The sequence below is a fragment of the Drosophila takahashii genome, chromosome 2L (assembly GCF_030179915.1).
Source record: "Drosophila takahashii strain IR98-3 E-12201 chromosome 2L, DtakHiC1v2, whole genome shotgun sequence".
In the NCBI taxonomy this organism is placed as follows: domain Eukaryota; kingdom Metazoa; phylum Arthropoda; class Insecta; order Diptera; family Drosophilidae; genus Drosophila; species Drosophila takahashii.
Window position 1 is genome coordinate 2,568,853 of NC_091678.1, and position 16,212 is coordinate 2,585,064.

Below are 16,212 nucleotides of genomic sequence, written 5' to 3' on the forward strand. Positions count from 1 at the left end.
CAAAAAACATACTAATATGTCCATCATTTGTTCTATAATTCTTAAAGATTAATTTATACCTTTCAAATCTATAAGAAATTTTTCAAATCTCCATCTTCCTTGCACTTTCTTTCGTTCTCTCTTGTTTTGTAATTGTTCTAAAACAAAAAGTATTTTAAATATTATTTTTTATTAAAGGGAACGAGTTCTTCGTGCGATGATTTAAAATTTATGTAGATTCCTGAAATATCCGATTTACCTGCTCGAATATTTGAAACTGATGAAATGCCGGCTCGAGAGCTTAGACAAACCATTTGAATGAATGGAAATTGGTCGATGGGCTTTCACTCAAAGAGAGCAAATTGGTGCCTCATTTGGGGGCCATATGCAGTGCATGAATATTTCAAACGGCCACAACCATTTTGGCCAAAGGTGAAAGGAGGAAAAGCGAAAGCGAAACGGCCTACGGATTATCACACTCAATAGTGCCGTTCCGTTCCGTTCGATCCCTCTCCCCGATTTCCCAATTTCCCGACTCACTTTAATGCTCTTATTGTTGTTGCCAGACGGAACGGACCGTCTGCTCATTAATTCATACGATGGCACTTTGCTTCATTGGCAATTCAATTGCAAACTCACAGGAGACACCGGGTAAGGAGCGAGGGGGGAGGTCGGGATTCGGGGTTAAGTGCCAACTTGCTCACGTATTTCCCCAGGCCACCCATCGACCTCAATTGACCCCCCTTCCACCAAAGACAATCCGCCAAAATGACCATTTTGTTTATGCATGCATAATTGCTTATTTCTGACCGTCATGCGTAAACATCCATATTTGGCGATATAGATTTGAGCAATTTAGCGTTTTCAAAAAGTAAGTAAAACTAAAGTCGATTTAATTCACACTTTGACAGTTAAGAAGAATCCACACAAAATACGTTATCAGTAGTTACCCCTTACTTAAATAATGTAAGTGCGAGCGAGATGAAGACAAGCATGCAGGAAAGCCACTGCTTGAATTTCATTATTAGCTTAGCCCATAACTTTTGAATCAATAGTCCGATTTGAAAAATTGCTTCTACATTTCGATTGGAGTTAATAAACACAACAAAATCGCACTTACATTTTTTTTTATATTATCGTCATTAGATTAAATTCATTTGGGTTATCTTAAATAATTTATTATCTAGTATTACCTAATAAGGTTTTTTCTTTTTCTCAGTCTTTCATTTAAGAACGATTTCTTTAGAACTTCTAGCGACCCCAAAAGCACTTAATCAATTTCCATTACAATCAGGCCCGGCACTCAATCTATTGTCTTCCTTGTGTACATATTATTTAGCAACCTCGCACTCGGCACCTCCCCACTATTGGCGCACTGCCCATAAATAACCAAAAATAAATATAAATTATCCAACATTAGTTGGGGAACTACCACAATGGGAAACTGGAAATAAACCGAGTAAACAGAAATAGTCGGGGTAGAAAAAACAACAACAGTTCCGTTGACTAATTAGGGGACATTAGTCAACACTGGTTCATTGCCAAATCGAATGTAAAGCCTGCCGATAAGAAACTGGATGGTACTGCATGGTCTGTAATTCAATTTCGATGAATGGGCCTTCATAGGCGCGATTATGAATGATAAGCAAAGAAAATGCACACAATTACGACAATTGCTCATATAGACGGGGTGGAGGCGCCACGCCCACAAATTCGGACCGCCCCCGAATCGAAAATCCGCTGGAGCCGCCAGTAACTAACGGTTGCAATTTGGGAAATTCAATTATGTCCCCACGACCAAACCAAATCGAGCAACTTTGTCAATTCCTCAGTCGGCAGTGAAGCGTGCTGGAAGCGGATGAGCTGAAGGATGTGATGGGTTGGGGGGTTTTGGGTGGCATTGGGTGGTTTTCGGGTGGCTTCGCTGGGTCAATTGTGCCGGCTGAGGTCCTTCTGCCCACATTGCATGTAATCAAACAGTTTGCGTAGCAATTTTCGATTATCGTTTGACTGATTTCGTGTTAAATCAATTAAGACGTTGCCATCAACGTTCCCACATTGTCCGTCGTGTCCGTCCGTAAACCCCATGCCGTATATATATATATTCCGTGCCGTGTGCCTATTTATCTAATGTCCTGTCTGCCGACATCCGCATATCCGCACAACCGCAAGGACGCACAATTTAGTTGTCTTGAACCGCCGCCTTATTGATTTCTGGCCAAGAAGACAAAGCCAAGATAGAAAGAAATTCCTTTCCTTCGTAAGAGGGGCCTTTCACTCGCCCCTTTGATTTGGCGACCAAAAATTTGCAATTTTAAATTTATGAAAAATGTTTTGCTTTACTTTTACCGCCAGTCTCTTGCCTTCTTGCCAGCTGCCAACTGCAGAAGTTTTTGTGACCAAAAGTAAAGTTTGTCAAAACAAAAAAAAAAACAAAAATTACAAAAATAAAACGAAAACTTTGCTCTGCTTCATTTTGTAGCCGCATAAACACTTTGAAATAGACCAAACTCCGAGTTTTGTGGGCGGGGATAGAGGCTGGAAAACTTTGCTTTCGGTAAATGGTCGTTAACAAGCCGAAAAGATTGCTACTGGAAATTTAAATTGAAAATATTTCACCGCTGGAAATACTTGTTTTCCTTTACTATTTTCTTGGCCAAAGTGTGTTGCTCACTTAAAATGCAAAAAAAAAAACTAATGAATATGCGATGACAGAGTTGATATTGAAGCTTTTTATAAATAAAAAAAATACTGGAAAAATAATTGTATGAAACAATTAATTTTAGAAAATATTTTGGAAATAAATTTGAAACACAATATAATTAATTCCATATTATTTGCGAATTTCCAAAATTCTTCAATTAAATTTGTTACCCATTTAATTCCAATATTATAAATGAACCCAATTAAAACAATCGAAAAAGGGTCGACTAATTAAGACTTTCACCTGCAAAACAAATGACCATCAAATTGTGGCATGTCAATAAGCTATTTGATGCCGGCTTCGCTTAGTTTCGGAAACATCACCTCAATGATTTCGTGTTAAATTAATTAAACCCAATGCGTGCCCACGAAACATTTGACCAGTGAGCTCGATAGCGAAGCTCGGCGAATTAAATCAGCCATAAATCGGAAGGCCCTTGTAATTGGCCACGACAATATTACGCGGCTATTTGTTGACCATTTCCACCTAAACCAAGGACTTTTTATAAGATTTACACAAATGAAAATTAAAAATTGATTGTAAATCGATCAAAAAGGCATTAATACTGGATTGCATTAGCAATTAAATTAATTGAAAGAAATATGTTCAACATTCATTAAATTAGACTTGCAGTTACCGGCAGGATTATCCAATTTAATAAATAATGAATTCATCTCAATACCTGCATTGTAAAAAATCTGGTATTTTAAGTTCAAATTGCAATTAAAATTAATTAAGATTGTCGTGAGCAAAAAGTGTGAATTTTTTTTGCAGCTTGTAAAACAGAGTATTCTATTTAATTAACTGTGGTTTTACCTTGCAAAAAAAATGCATTTGCTAAAGTTTTTGGAAAATAAACATGTTTAATTGATATATTGCAATATTTATTTTTGGTTTCGGTTAATATAGAAATGGTTTTTAGGATGCATGTGGTCGACTATCTCCTAGCTAGTCATCCTCATATTTTTGCAAGCCTCTCTCTTGATTGTTTGCTTATTTGCAGCAGCTGTTCAAATTTCTATGCCGCGCTGAATGCGTTTTCCATTCCACAAACACACACACCGTTGCCACCATGAATTTTTATAGTTTTCCCAGCCATTGGCGAGTAATTAAATTTAACGCTTAAAACAACAGCGGGCGAAAGGCAAAAAAACAGAAAAAGTAGAGGAATTGACCACGCAAACAGAAAACAGAACTGCAAATGCAATTGTTAACGGCAGCCGACAGTTGGTTTTGCAAATCGTTTGACAGGCCGGCGGGAAAAAATTGAAAAAATGTATAAATATTGCGCCGTGTATATAGAATAAATATTCTGCGGTCGTGTTCGCATTGCAAACAAATGATGCGTAGAGCGAAAGTATAAGCCGGATGGGTGAGAAGGTGGCCCAATGTTTTTGGATTTAAATTGCTTGTGAATTACGTGCTAAATGCATTCGGGGCAGGGCCGTTTGAGTCTACAAAGCCTTTCAGAGTTGCGGTCACTGCGAAATGATTATTAATAATATTTGCCCTTTTTGTGTGTACGCTATTTTTGCAGGTCGATTATTATTAATATTTATCGCAGCTGTCGCCTTTGACTAAGGGCGATTACTATTTAGCATTGCCTTAATGACGGGCGTTGCGGTTAATTGGAATTAGCCGCATTAGCTGGCTTTCAAATACGTCAATTGACGCTGGGTGCGGTTTAAAATTGTTTTTATGGTTTATAAATAAGTTATTTATTTATATGATTAAGAAATATTTTAGATATTACTAAGAGTTGGAAATAATTCAATCACCATAAATCACTTATAAATCTGTCAAAAAGTATGCAAGAAAATATTTTCAAATCAAAAATTGTTATTTCTGTATTGTATTGTATTGTATTTTATGGATTTAAATTTTTTAATCTGCGCCCAAAAAATATGTGTATTATCCAGATTGGTAACGACGGTTCTCTCGGATTGCCATCTTCCTCCTCTCCGCACTGTCTGCTCGTATTGGTCAAACAATTGCCGCTTTTATTGCACTGCATAAAAATCATTAATTACAACAAGTCTGAATGAAATTTAAATGTCGAAAAAGGAAAAAGCCAAGTAAGCACAAGGAAGGAAAGCGGATGACACAAACGGCGGGAGAAAGGAGAAATGGGTACGAAACACAAATATTGAAGAGCAAATTGAATTTTCATATGCGGAGCGCAAAAGGTAAAAATGCGTGTGGGCGTGGCAGAGGGGTCCTCAGAGGGTCCGAAGTTGTGTTTTATTTTTTTTTTGTTTTTTTCGTGGAGCACAGCACTTTGTGATGGCCCCTCAAACTGCACACTCGCCACACAGAGAGACTCTCATACTTGCACCTTCAACAGTTTTATTTTATGGTGGGTGGTGGGAGGTCGGTGGGAGGCCACAGCATTTTTGCTTTTTATGTTCGACAGATTTTCGTGTTGGTATGTGAAACATGCTGATTCCCAGTGATTACAATTGTTGTATTCGTGGACCTAGACCGGCATCCCATCCCAAATCCTTGAACTCCCCCTTCAATGGGTGGCGAAAAGCACAGCACATACAGAGATACGGATAAATAAAAAGAACAACAAACAGTGGGTTTTGCCGTGTGGGTGTAGCAGTCATTGCGAAATTTTCGCACACGAAACCCTGGCCAAATGAAACCAAAAATATTATTGTAAGAACACAGTTTTGGACTAAGTAATATCCTGTAGACACAAAATAATAAAGTCTATTTTTGATACTAAAGATTTTTCAGTGATTACCTTTTTTCTTAATCAGGTGTCTTTAGGCATTATTATATTTACAGTCTAAGTATTTAAAATAATATTATATATTAATTATATTATTATTGTGTATTTATAATACAATATAGTATTATTAAAATTTCATAGATTTTGTCAATGTATATTATTTTTAATATTTTATATACAATACTGTATTTTAACAATTTTATAGATTTTTTCAACGTATATTATTTAAATGCATTATTTTATTTAATTTTCAATCAAGCTGTTAAAAAAACGAATTCACCCCTCATCTCTTTACTAATAGGTACCTGTACAAAAAGAGAAAGTTTTTTTACGCCGCTCGTTACAATTTTCGTGATGTTCTGCTGACAACTCAACAGAGATCAAGTTATTATATCCGCATGGGTGTGGGCCGGTGGCGGGCGATATAGCTATATATAGATATGCGTAGGGAGCAAGTGACAGAGGGATAAATAGAGGGGGATTTTGACGCGGTTGCGGCGTACAGTGTTCAGGGCTCCGGGTTCAGGTCGAGATCGAGCCAGAGACAGTGACCATTGCCGTCCCAGCACCGTTGACAATTAAGGTGAATGAATATTTTAATATTGGCAAACAGATTACACATGTGGGCAATGTGTATGTCCTCCAACGGATGGCACTGTGGAAATGCGAAAATGGGAGGGATGGTCGGAGGATGTCGGGGGTAATACTGGGGGAAATACGACCGAAGGGCCGCAGCTCTTCGAGTAATGGCGTAAAATTTAATTCAATTGAATTGTTGGCACAATGTATCAAAAGCACGTGAAACGACGCATTCGATCAGGTTTTAAAAAAAAAATATATTTTTATTATTCACTTTGCCTTGGCATCGACATCGGCAGATATAAAATGTATAAAGTATATGCGCGAGATGAAATGCGATTTCTGTCTTTAATTATGGTTTTACTTTATTTATTCTTTTCTCGAATATGTCCATAATTAAGCGAAGGCAAACGAAGCAATATTGACTGTGCTGTGAGGTTTCTGACTTTTGCAGAGAACAATGATCATTAAAAATGCCATAAGAAAATGCATGAAATCTATTTAAAATTTGAAGTAAGAGTTGCAGTACTTTAAGATCCTCTTTTAGTATTTTCTGGGGTCCCTGCATACTGCCTATAGTAGAATTATGAAAATATCCTTGTCAAAAGCAGGACTGCATAGTGGGAGGCTGTCCCTTTTGAGCCCTCAACAGTTGTGGAAAGAGCACATCGACGACGATGATGATGAGTTCCTTTTCCGGGGGAGCTGGATGTGGAAAGTGTGTGTGAAGTGGGCAGTGTTCAACTGGCAGATTAATTTGCACAGAGAAAGAGTGAAGGGAAACGTGCCGAATTTCTAATCAAAATTGCCGCAAAACAGCAGTTGCAGCAGGCAAAAACGGATTGTTTCGGCACTGCACTTTCCCGAAAGGAGTGAAAAGGGTGTGAGCGCATGTGAGCGTTTGAGGGAAAATCAAAAGCGCTTTGGTTGGCAGTAAAACTTGATGAAAATCGATTTTAATTACAAAGTCAATGCGCGTAATTGCTTTTGCACCTAGCTCAAGTGGGGCAGCGCTTTGATATGATTTTTCCTGCCACTGGGCATTGGACATCGGATCGAGTTGGTGCCGCTGAAATAAAGGAAAATTCAGTTAAAAATTCCCACATGCAGTTAAGAATTTTAAGAGTTAATCACTTAAAGTTTTAACAAATTTTTTAATAGTTTTAAAGCAGTAAACTGGTATAATTTAATTATGGCTCCATAAGGGTATTGTTTGTATGGCATCCAATAGCAAACCAGTTGACAGCAATGAACTCCATGGGTCAACGGGGCGGATACGCAATACACGACACTCGAAAATTCTGCTTTTGGGACGCATTGAACTGCAAAGGAATTTGAAGCGGTTGCGGTTGGAAAATTGTGGCTAATAGTATGCACTAAAATTTTGTACACGCCGTTGGTTTGTGTTTAAAAATGGGGTAGTCAAATTTACTGCAGACTTATAAAAGAGGTGCCATTACATTTGGAAAAGCAGGCTGTTATGTTTTATAAAAATCTTTTAAAATTATCAAAGCTTACATAGCAAAAAAAAAAAAGCTTTTAAATAAAACTTTAAAGTTTTCCAAAGCCGCTATTTTTTTTAAGCTGCCTCGCTTCCTAGTTCTTTGATTAAAAATCTGAAATCAGAGTCCATTTTATATTTTTAAGTAGTTTTTATACCCTTGCAGAGGGTATTATGATTTCAGTCAGAAGTTTGCAACGCAGTGAAGGAGACATTTCCGACCCCATAAAGTATATATATTCTTGATCAGCATCACAAGACGAGTCGATCTAGCCATGTCCGTCTGTCCGTCCGTCTGTCCGTCTGTCCGTCCGTTTCTACGCAAACTAGTCTCTCAGTTTTAAAGCTATCGGGATGAAACTTTCGTAAAAGTCGTATTTCTATTGCAGGTAGTATATATGTCGGAACCAACCGGATCGGACAACTATATCTTATAGCTCCCATAGGAGGGATCAAAAAAAAAAAACGTAAAAAAATTCTAGCTCCGGTGTTTTTTGAAATTTTACCTTCTACTCTTGGGAATATTTTTTTTTATATATTTCTGAATTTCGGTTTTTTTGTTTTTTAAATCGGATCACTATATCATATAGCTGCCATAGGAACGGTCGAAAAATTAAATGAATATTTATGGGAAAAAAATTATATCTTTGTTGGTTTTTATTACATTCCCTTCTACTCTGGGATATGACTATTTTGAAATATTTCCAAATTTCGATTTTAATTTTTAAAAGATCGAACTACTATATCATATAGCTGTGATAGAAACGATCGAAAAATTAATGTGAAATAATAAGAAATTTAACATTTTTGCGATTTGTAAATTAATAGAATGATCTGCAAGGGTATATAAGCTTCGGTTTGCCGAAGCTAGCTTCCTTTCTTGTTAATTTGTAAAAATGCCAACAAAAAAGGTCATGTGAGCTACTGCATCAGGAGGAATAACAGACAGAGCTTTGCAAAACGCGTCTGCAGCAGTCTTGATTTAAATGAAATTTAACTTTCTGCATATTAAAAAAGTTTTGCATTTTTCATCCGAAATAAGAAAAGTTTTTCGTTTTTTTCGTTTATTGCCCTGCTGGTGGTACAATCTGTAGTGATTTTTATTCTTGTAGAGAAACGTCACGACTTTCGTTCAATTTGGATTAGGGACGCATATTTATATTTACTTTTCCTTCTTATTTCTATAAATGTAAATCTAAATCGATTTGAAAAATTTACTATTTACCAAAAAGAATGTTTTGTGACATAGAAAATTATCAAATTAAATGTCGGTTACTCAGAAAAAAAAAATTACTTACAAGAAAAATTTGTAAATAGAATAAATCAATATAAGAAAAGACCCTCTAAAAACTACTTTAAAAGAATTTCTCCATTATTGTTTCATAAATGAACGCTTAAATTCAAAATATCGTTGCACTCAGTTGTGTATCTTTGGTTTTTAGCAAAGTTTTCCGAAGCTTTTCAAATGTGAGGCGAAACTAAACGAACATTTTCCAGCCACTTGCCAAACTGCAGAGCAGTTGGCTTCGGGATTCCCCCCTTTTTCTGCTGGAATCTCTGGTCTGTGCGTTATATTTTATGTTGAATTATGGCGCCTATTGTGTACGGTTGTATATGGATATCTTCTTTTGGGGGCGTGCCATTTGCAACGTGTTTTATTTACAGACGAGGGCGTGCAAAAAATTAGCACTAACAGTGGGTGGAGGAGACGGGGGAAAAATGGGGAAAAGGTGGCCAAAACCAAATGGCTGTGCTCAGGTAGAGGTAAACTAACCCAGGCAGCCGAGAGGCTGTGGTTCCTTCGTTCTGCTCAAACTTGCTTATGAAGATTTATGTGATGTTGTTCTTGCATCGTTGCCTGCGCCAGACAACAACAAAAATAGGCAAAATAAACAAGAAAAATAAGAAAGAAAAGAAAAAAAACATCGGTAAAAAGAACAAAAACTATGGCAAAGCAACCGTGAAGACGTGAGTGTTGAGCAAATTTCTTGTGGCAGACTTTTTCCTCGATTTTCCATCTTCGTATTTATTTTCGGTTTTTGGATGAGCATGCAAAACAGGGAAACCGAAGTCGTCTTATTGGGGAACGTCTTTGCCACCATGGGCGTGTTTACACTCCTTAAATGTGGGCTTTATATACCTTGACATTACTTCTATCTTTCCAAAGAACCATGTAGAATATAGAATTTCAAAAATTTAAAAACCAAGTATTTGTCTTCTTTTTTTAATAATTCCGTTACAAAAAATCCTAAAATTATTTTAAGTATGGGGTTGAAAGATCAAAGGTTGCACTTTTAATATGTTTTGACTGCATTAAAAAACCAGAATCCTTTCGACTGTGAAATAATTTCAATGTGGTCCAAAAGCAGCATTTTCAAACTTTTATGTGCTTTTTCAGAATCCTTGCGTAGTGGAGCTTTAATAATATTCATTAAAATTTTCTTAGGTTACCCAACAAATTTTTGGCATATGTGCTTTACATGTTATTACCTATTAAGTGGGTGTAAACGCCATAAAAACTCCCCGATCAAAGGAACAATCAATAAAATGGCTTTAGCCACTTCCCACTGTGCCCAGCGATATCAATTGCAATAAATTCCGAGTCATAAACATGCCCTCAGCCTTCTTCTTTCTTTCCTAGTGTCTGGTTAGGTGGCTCTCGAACGGAAACCTGATCGCACTTTTTGTTGGCCCTTTCACACGGAAGTGATTTGCGCTTTTGCCGCTGCGTTTCCCGTTGCCATTGCCTTTTGCCACTTTCGCCAGCTTTCCGCTTTATTCTTTTCTTAGCTTTTGATAAATCAAATGCGCTGTTGATGTCAACGATGCGTCGCCGTCATTGAGCTCCTCCGCTTCGAGCACAACTCATTGTCGGAGGAGCAGAAAGAGGAGCTGTTGGGGATCCGGGGATACGAAGGAGCAGGGCCTCCAGCAGAGGAAGCGGCACGAAATTGAAGCTCTCATTGGAGCCGGCTGTTGTATTGGCACTTGAAAGCGTGCGATAAGGAAGTCAAATTGTATGGCAGCCCTCAACAATGGGCCGCACACTTCGGCGTTTAGTGCAGCCAAGGAAAAAGGCATTAGCCTTTTTAGCCCCCACACGCCGTAATGCTCAAGTGCATTTCGCATCCTGGCACTCCGCCGCAGGACTTGAAAGTCCAGTTTGAAGCCATTTTCGATATCCTTACACACAAAAAAGAAACTTGGTAAAATCAACTGTAATAATTGTCAAACAGGCCCCAACCAGCAAAATTGTCAATTCTACTAAGTAAATTGTCATTTCACAACAACAAAATACACACAATTAGCAAAGACACAAACCCAAAGCAAAAACAAAATACACGTAACTATTTTAATAGTTACGTAACTATCTTTGTTGGTCAATTTTACCAAGCAAATTTTTTTGTGTGTAAACAAGGAACTTCAAGAGTAATAATTTCTTTGCGACATTTCTCTTGTTAGTGTTAGACTTTAAAAACATCATATCATACCATATCATTAAAATTTTAAATACAGATATATTAAAAAAAACAATTTGGTACTTTCAATAAAAAAAATAATTTGTAAAGATATACTTTCCTAAGATTTCTAATATTATATTTTTGTTACATCTTTGAACTTTAGTTTAACGTCATAAGAAATACGGGCAGATTAAAAATAAAAAGATTTTAATTGTTTTGTTTGTACAGACTATACGACTTTTCAACCAAATAATTAAAGAATATATTTTTTTGCGGATATTCTTTACTGTTTTTATAACACCTTTACAACAATATTTCAATGGAACATAAATAGGGTTTCTAGTGTCCAGAGAAGAAAGCACTTAATCATTGACAAAAATGTTTGCACTCAAAACGGTTTGTCTCGATTTCCGATGTTTGCGTCATAAATCTCCCACTGACTGGCACTTTATTAATTCACGATTAGAGCGGAGAAAGAGGAAGTTGTGCACCGATTGTAATTAACTGCCAAACTAGAATCGTTGTCCGCCTTACCGCCTCGGTCCCGCTTTATTCAGTTCCACCACACAGATGCACACGACTCGATACGTAAATCATTTTAAATGGCTTTTTGAGCATTCGTAAATGGTTCGATATTCTCCCCAGACATATCTGCCCTTCCATTCGACCCTGCATGTCCCGTCCACTTCTCTTCTCCACTATTAAATACGGATATCCATCTAGCTCTTGTTTATTTAAATTTTTGTTTATTTCTTTTTGTCCGCTTGGTTTAAAAACCTACTTTTTCAATTCATTATCCTAAAAATGTATAATAAATAAAATTATTTAGGTTTCTAAAATGATAAATAAAGTGAGCGTTAATTATTGTCGTCAAATTATGGCACTTGGATGTCAAAATATAGCATAAATCAAATTATTTTCGAATTTCCCGTACTTGTTTGTAGGCGTATACGTGATATAATATGCATATAATTATAAAATTAAAATGTGTGGGCAAAAGCAACCAAGTACACACGTTGAAAGCAATATCTCACACTCTACTACGAAAAAAAAGACATCCAAGAACTCATGGTGTTTCTGCAGCAAAACAGAACGACAATTACATGAAGAGGGAAAGCTGTTTTCCAGGGGGCGTGGACGTGTAGGTGACATAAATTTATTTCCGCCACGCACGCGAGCAAACAAATTAAATTGCAAATCATGATTAGCTTATACATGAGGAAAGCAACACCAAATCGTGGGACTTTGCTAGTGAAAAAGATACAGCAAGTGGGGCCACGATTTTCACACATTATATTTTTATTATATACCAAAATCTTTTTGGCACATAGGTTTATTTTTAAAGGTTCCCTTGGCGTTTGATTTTGATTTAAGTTGCTGTAAGCCAAATTTAGATTATTTTTATACCCTTGCAGAGGGTATTATGATTTCAGTCAGAAGTTTGCAACGCAGTGAAGGAGACATTTCCGACCCCATAAAGTATATATATTCTTGATCAGCATCACAAGACGAGTCGATCTAGCAATGCCCGTCTGTCCGTCTGTCCGTCTGTCCGTCCGTCTGTCCGTCTGTCCGTCTGTCCGTCTGTCCGTCTGTCCGTCCGTTTCTACGCAAACTAGTCTCTCAGTTTTAAAGCTATCGGGATGAAACTTTCGTAAAAGTCGTATTTCTATTGCAGGTAGTATATATGTCGGAACCGACCGGATCGGACAACTATATCTTATAGCTCCCATAGGAAGGATCAAAAAAAAAAACGTAAAAAAATTCTAGCTCCGGTGTTTTTTGAAATTTTACCTTTTACTCTTGGGAATATTTTTTTTTTATATATTTCTGAATTTCGGTTTTTTTGTTTTTTAAATCGGATCACTATATCATATAGCTGCCATAGGAACGGTCGAAAAATTAAATGGAAATTAATGGGAAAAAAATTATATCTTTGTTGGTTTTTATTACATTCCCTTCTACTCTGGGATATGACTATTTTGAAATATTTCCGAATTTCGATTTTAATTTTTAAAAAATCGAACTACTGTATCATATAGCTGTGATAGAAACGATCGAAAAATTAATGTGAAATAATAAGAAATTTAACATTTTTGTGATTTGTAAATTAATAGAATGATCTGCAAGGGTATATAAGCTTCGGCTTGCCGAAGCTAGCTTCCTTTCTTGTTTTATATTCATATGCTAATAACAATAATATTAATAAAGGGAAAAAATCTATGATCTATTAAAACATAAGAATATTTAAATAAAATCGTATAATATCGTATATAATATTTTTTTCAATGCGAGCTTGACCAACCCTGTTTAAAAATTCCATTATCAGTATAAATTCGCAAGTGCCGGTGCTATTGGGTGGCCGGTCTATATATAAACCCGCATGAAACCGAAAGCTGGACTCTTGATTTCAAGCAGCAGCTCAATCAACACGTCTGGTAAACACTACTTCAAATTTAAGTCGAATCATAAGCACGTTGTCCGAATTTATTTATGTTTTTTGGCAAAGCTACAGTTCAAGATTAATAAATGGAAAAAATTAGATCATACTTTTACTTATATCATATGTATATTAAAAATTATGTGAATATTGAAATTTATCTTGCAGTGTATTGCTAAGTGAACCAGACCTTTAAAATGTTTTCCACGGGAATTCCGCTTCTCCAATTTCTTTTCCTTGGAGTAGTATTGAGTCAAAATAGTAAGTAGTCTTAAAAATATTTAAGAAATAATTACATATGAATTTGCTATTACTTTATAACAAAAATATTTTGTTACACATTATTTATAAAATAATAACAAACTAATCACCCTTCACTTTAAGTAACATCAATTAATCGGTTCGAGCCTGATCTCGACGACATTCTCGCAAATTGCGAAACCAAAAACGGAACACCTCTAATCACACCATGCAATAGCTCAATCATTCTTCAGTACAGCATGAACATAACCCTAAAATGCGAAGCTGGAGAACCTATAAGGTGGTATTACGGCCATAATTACAAATTAAATATTCCATTGCAAAAAACGGATTATCCTGAAGGACACTACACCGTTAGCCTGAAAATGAACAAGGTAACCACTAATTACGTGGGTGCCTATTATTGCCTGAAGGATTCGAAATATAGAAAGCTTCTTGAAAGGTCGGAAGAGGTGTTGATCAAGCTGGTAAGCCAGGGTCTCGCAAGCTCCATCTATGTGTACGTGAACGACACAAAGAATAATGCTGTGGTACCCTATGCGGACTTGCAGGGCAGGCAGTACACCGACTTCGTTATACCCTGCAAGCCACCAATGCCCGACACAGAGGTGGTTTTCGGATCCCTTGAACCCGTAAGTGAAAGTTTTTCGAATTTATAATAAATTAACATATTAATAATTCAGTCAGCACAAAGAGGAAAGAACAAAACTTTAGAATATTTTAAAATTTTATAAAGAGAAACAAATGTATAATATCCAAAGCGTATGATATGGGGATTAATTCAGATTTTCTTCTAATATCTCTTCTTAAATCGCAGAACACTTGGGAAAAAAGTTCCAACTCTTGGAAAATAAGTTCGAAAGGTCGTATTGAAGGCAATCCCGGATTCTTCGAGAAAGTGAGCTTTCACCCCAGACGTGGCTTCACTTTTCGCCTTAACGGCAGTATAGCCGGTTCGCACAGATGCAATCAGAGGTTAATTGACATTCACTACTCAGGTATGCCACGCCTTAAATAAAATAGTTTGATGTCTATACCTATGAACTTCCAGCCGGCCAAAGGTACAACTATAATATAGCAGGGATGACCAATCACACGATTCAAATGACGGCCACGTTTAAGAGCTATAAGCCACCAGAATGCCGTTGGTTCAAACCTGACAGAACCTATGTTTTGGACTCGGAGACGAAATTCAAGATCATCCATACACCTTGGAATACCACATTGCAGTTGGATGATGCTCAACCGAAAGACAGTGGCATCTATACTTTGTGGGTTAGAAATTCATACGGTACAGTGGAACGCAACTACAACGTAAGTGTGATCGCCGCTCCGGTCCACAGCAAAGGAGTACTTTCAAAATCCAGTTTACCATTTATAAATGTACCTATAATCATAGTAATTTGTATTATTTATTTATTATTTTAATATTAATTATTTTATTTTAATGTTTTGATTAAATGTTTGAATATTCTTAAATATTGTTATTTTACATTTATTTTTTTTCTTGTATGTATTTCAAAGGTGCTGCAACATTCTTCCTTTTCTACTCAGTCGACTAATCAACAACTTGTACGAATAATACAAATATATTCGGAATGAGTGTCGGTGGAGAATGAACATGGAAACAGCAGGTCGAATGCTTTCGAAAAACTTTTGCCAAATTGAATTAGCGGACACACACAAATTTTGGGGCTTTGAGTTGGCCAGATCTTGAGAAGTTGCTACGTTCAAATGGCCGCCGCTCTTAACCTTGGGTAAATATTTACCGAAAACCCACTGGCACTCCACCTTTCCATCTCAGGTAGGGAAAACATTCTAATTCTATTCAAATCAGGCCCCAGACTTTCGGCTCATCTCCCCAACTCATCTGTTCGGCATCTTTCCGAGCACTTTAACATGGGCTGAGCGGCTTTTTGGATATTTTGTTTGCACTCTGTGTCCAGTTATTGAATTCCACTTGTTTAGCTTTATTTTGTTTTTCGCCCATGCTGCTGCTGCTTCTGTGCTGTAGTGGCAGTAGGTATTGTTGTTTTTGGGGCTGAGTAAACGTTGCAAAAAACTTTTGCGTGTTAACAAAATTTTTCAATATAAGTTGGCAAACTTTTTGTGCCTCAGACACCCGCACACGCCCTCATGGAACCAAGAACCTCCACATGTTTGCCAAAGCCAAAAGTAAAAGTCTATGGGAGGCAGCAAGTCAAGGATGTCAGGAGGTCGACTTCCTTCGTCCTGAGTCCTTCGTCCTGTTTGTCTGTCTGTGTGCGCTGCAAGTGGCAGCTAAGATGATCAAATAAAGAAAAACTCTCAAGGGGGTTTTAGTTAAAGAAAATAGAGAAAGGAAAGTAACGAAACGATTCTCTATCTGGGCTTGGACTCCAATGTACGAATATCTCTCCCCTTTTCAGGTGAAACTTTCGCTTGATGAATTGAATTGTTGACATACGAACGAGCGGCAAAACAGGAGGAAATTGTGTTTATTCAGTCATGTTACAGGTTACACGGGCTTGCGCCACCACCTACGCCTAATGTGGCCTGATTTTGGCCGGG

At 37.0% G+C, this 16,212-nt stretch overlaps 1 protein-coding gene across 1 annotated transcript; it reads left to right on the plus strand.

Annotated features, from left to right (window-relative positions):
• The first annotated feature begins 3,879 nt into the window (after positions 1-3,879).
• LOC138912440 (uncharacterized) lies at positions 3,880-15,264 on the plus strand. Its single transcript, XM_070213278.1, has 7 exons — positions 3,880-4,489; positions 4,603-4,869; positions 13,570-13,662; positions 13,786-14,294; positions 14,480-14,660; positions 14,714-14,976; positions 15,187-15,264. Exons 3-7 carry the CDS (start codon positions 13,599-13,601, stop codon positions 15,262-15,264), a joined length of 1,095 nt encoding a protein of 364 aa, XP_070069379.1. The 5' UTR covers positions 3,880-4,489; positions 4,603-4,869; positions 13,570-13,598.
• Positions 15,265-16,212: the final 948 nt, after the last annotated feature.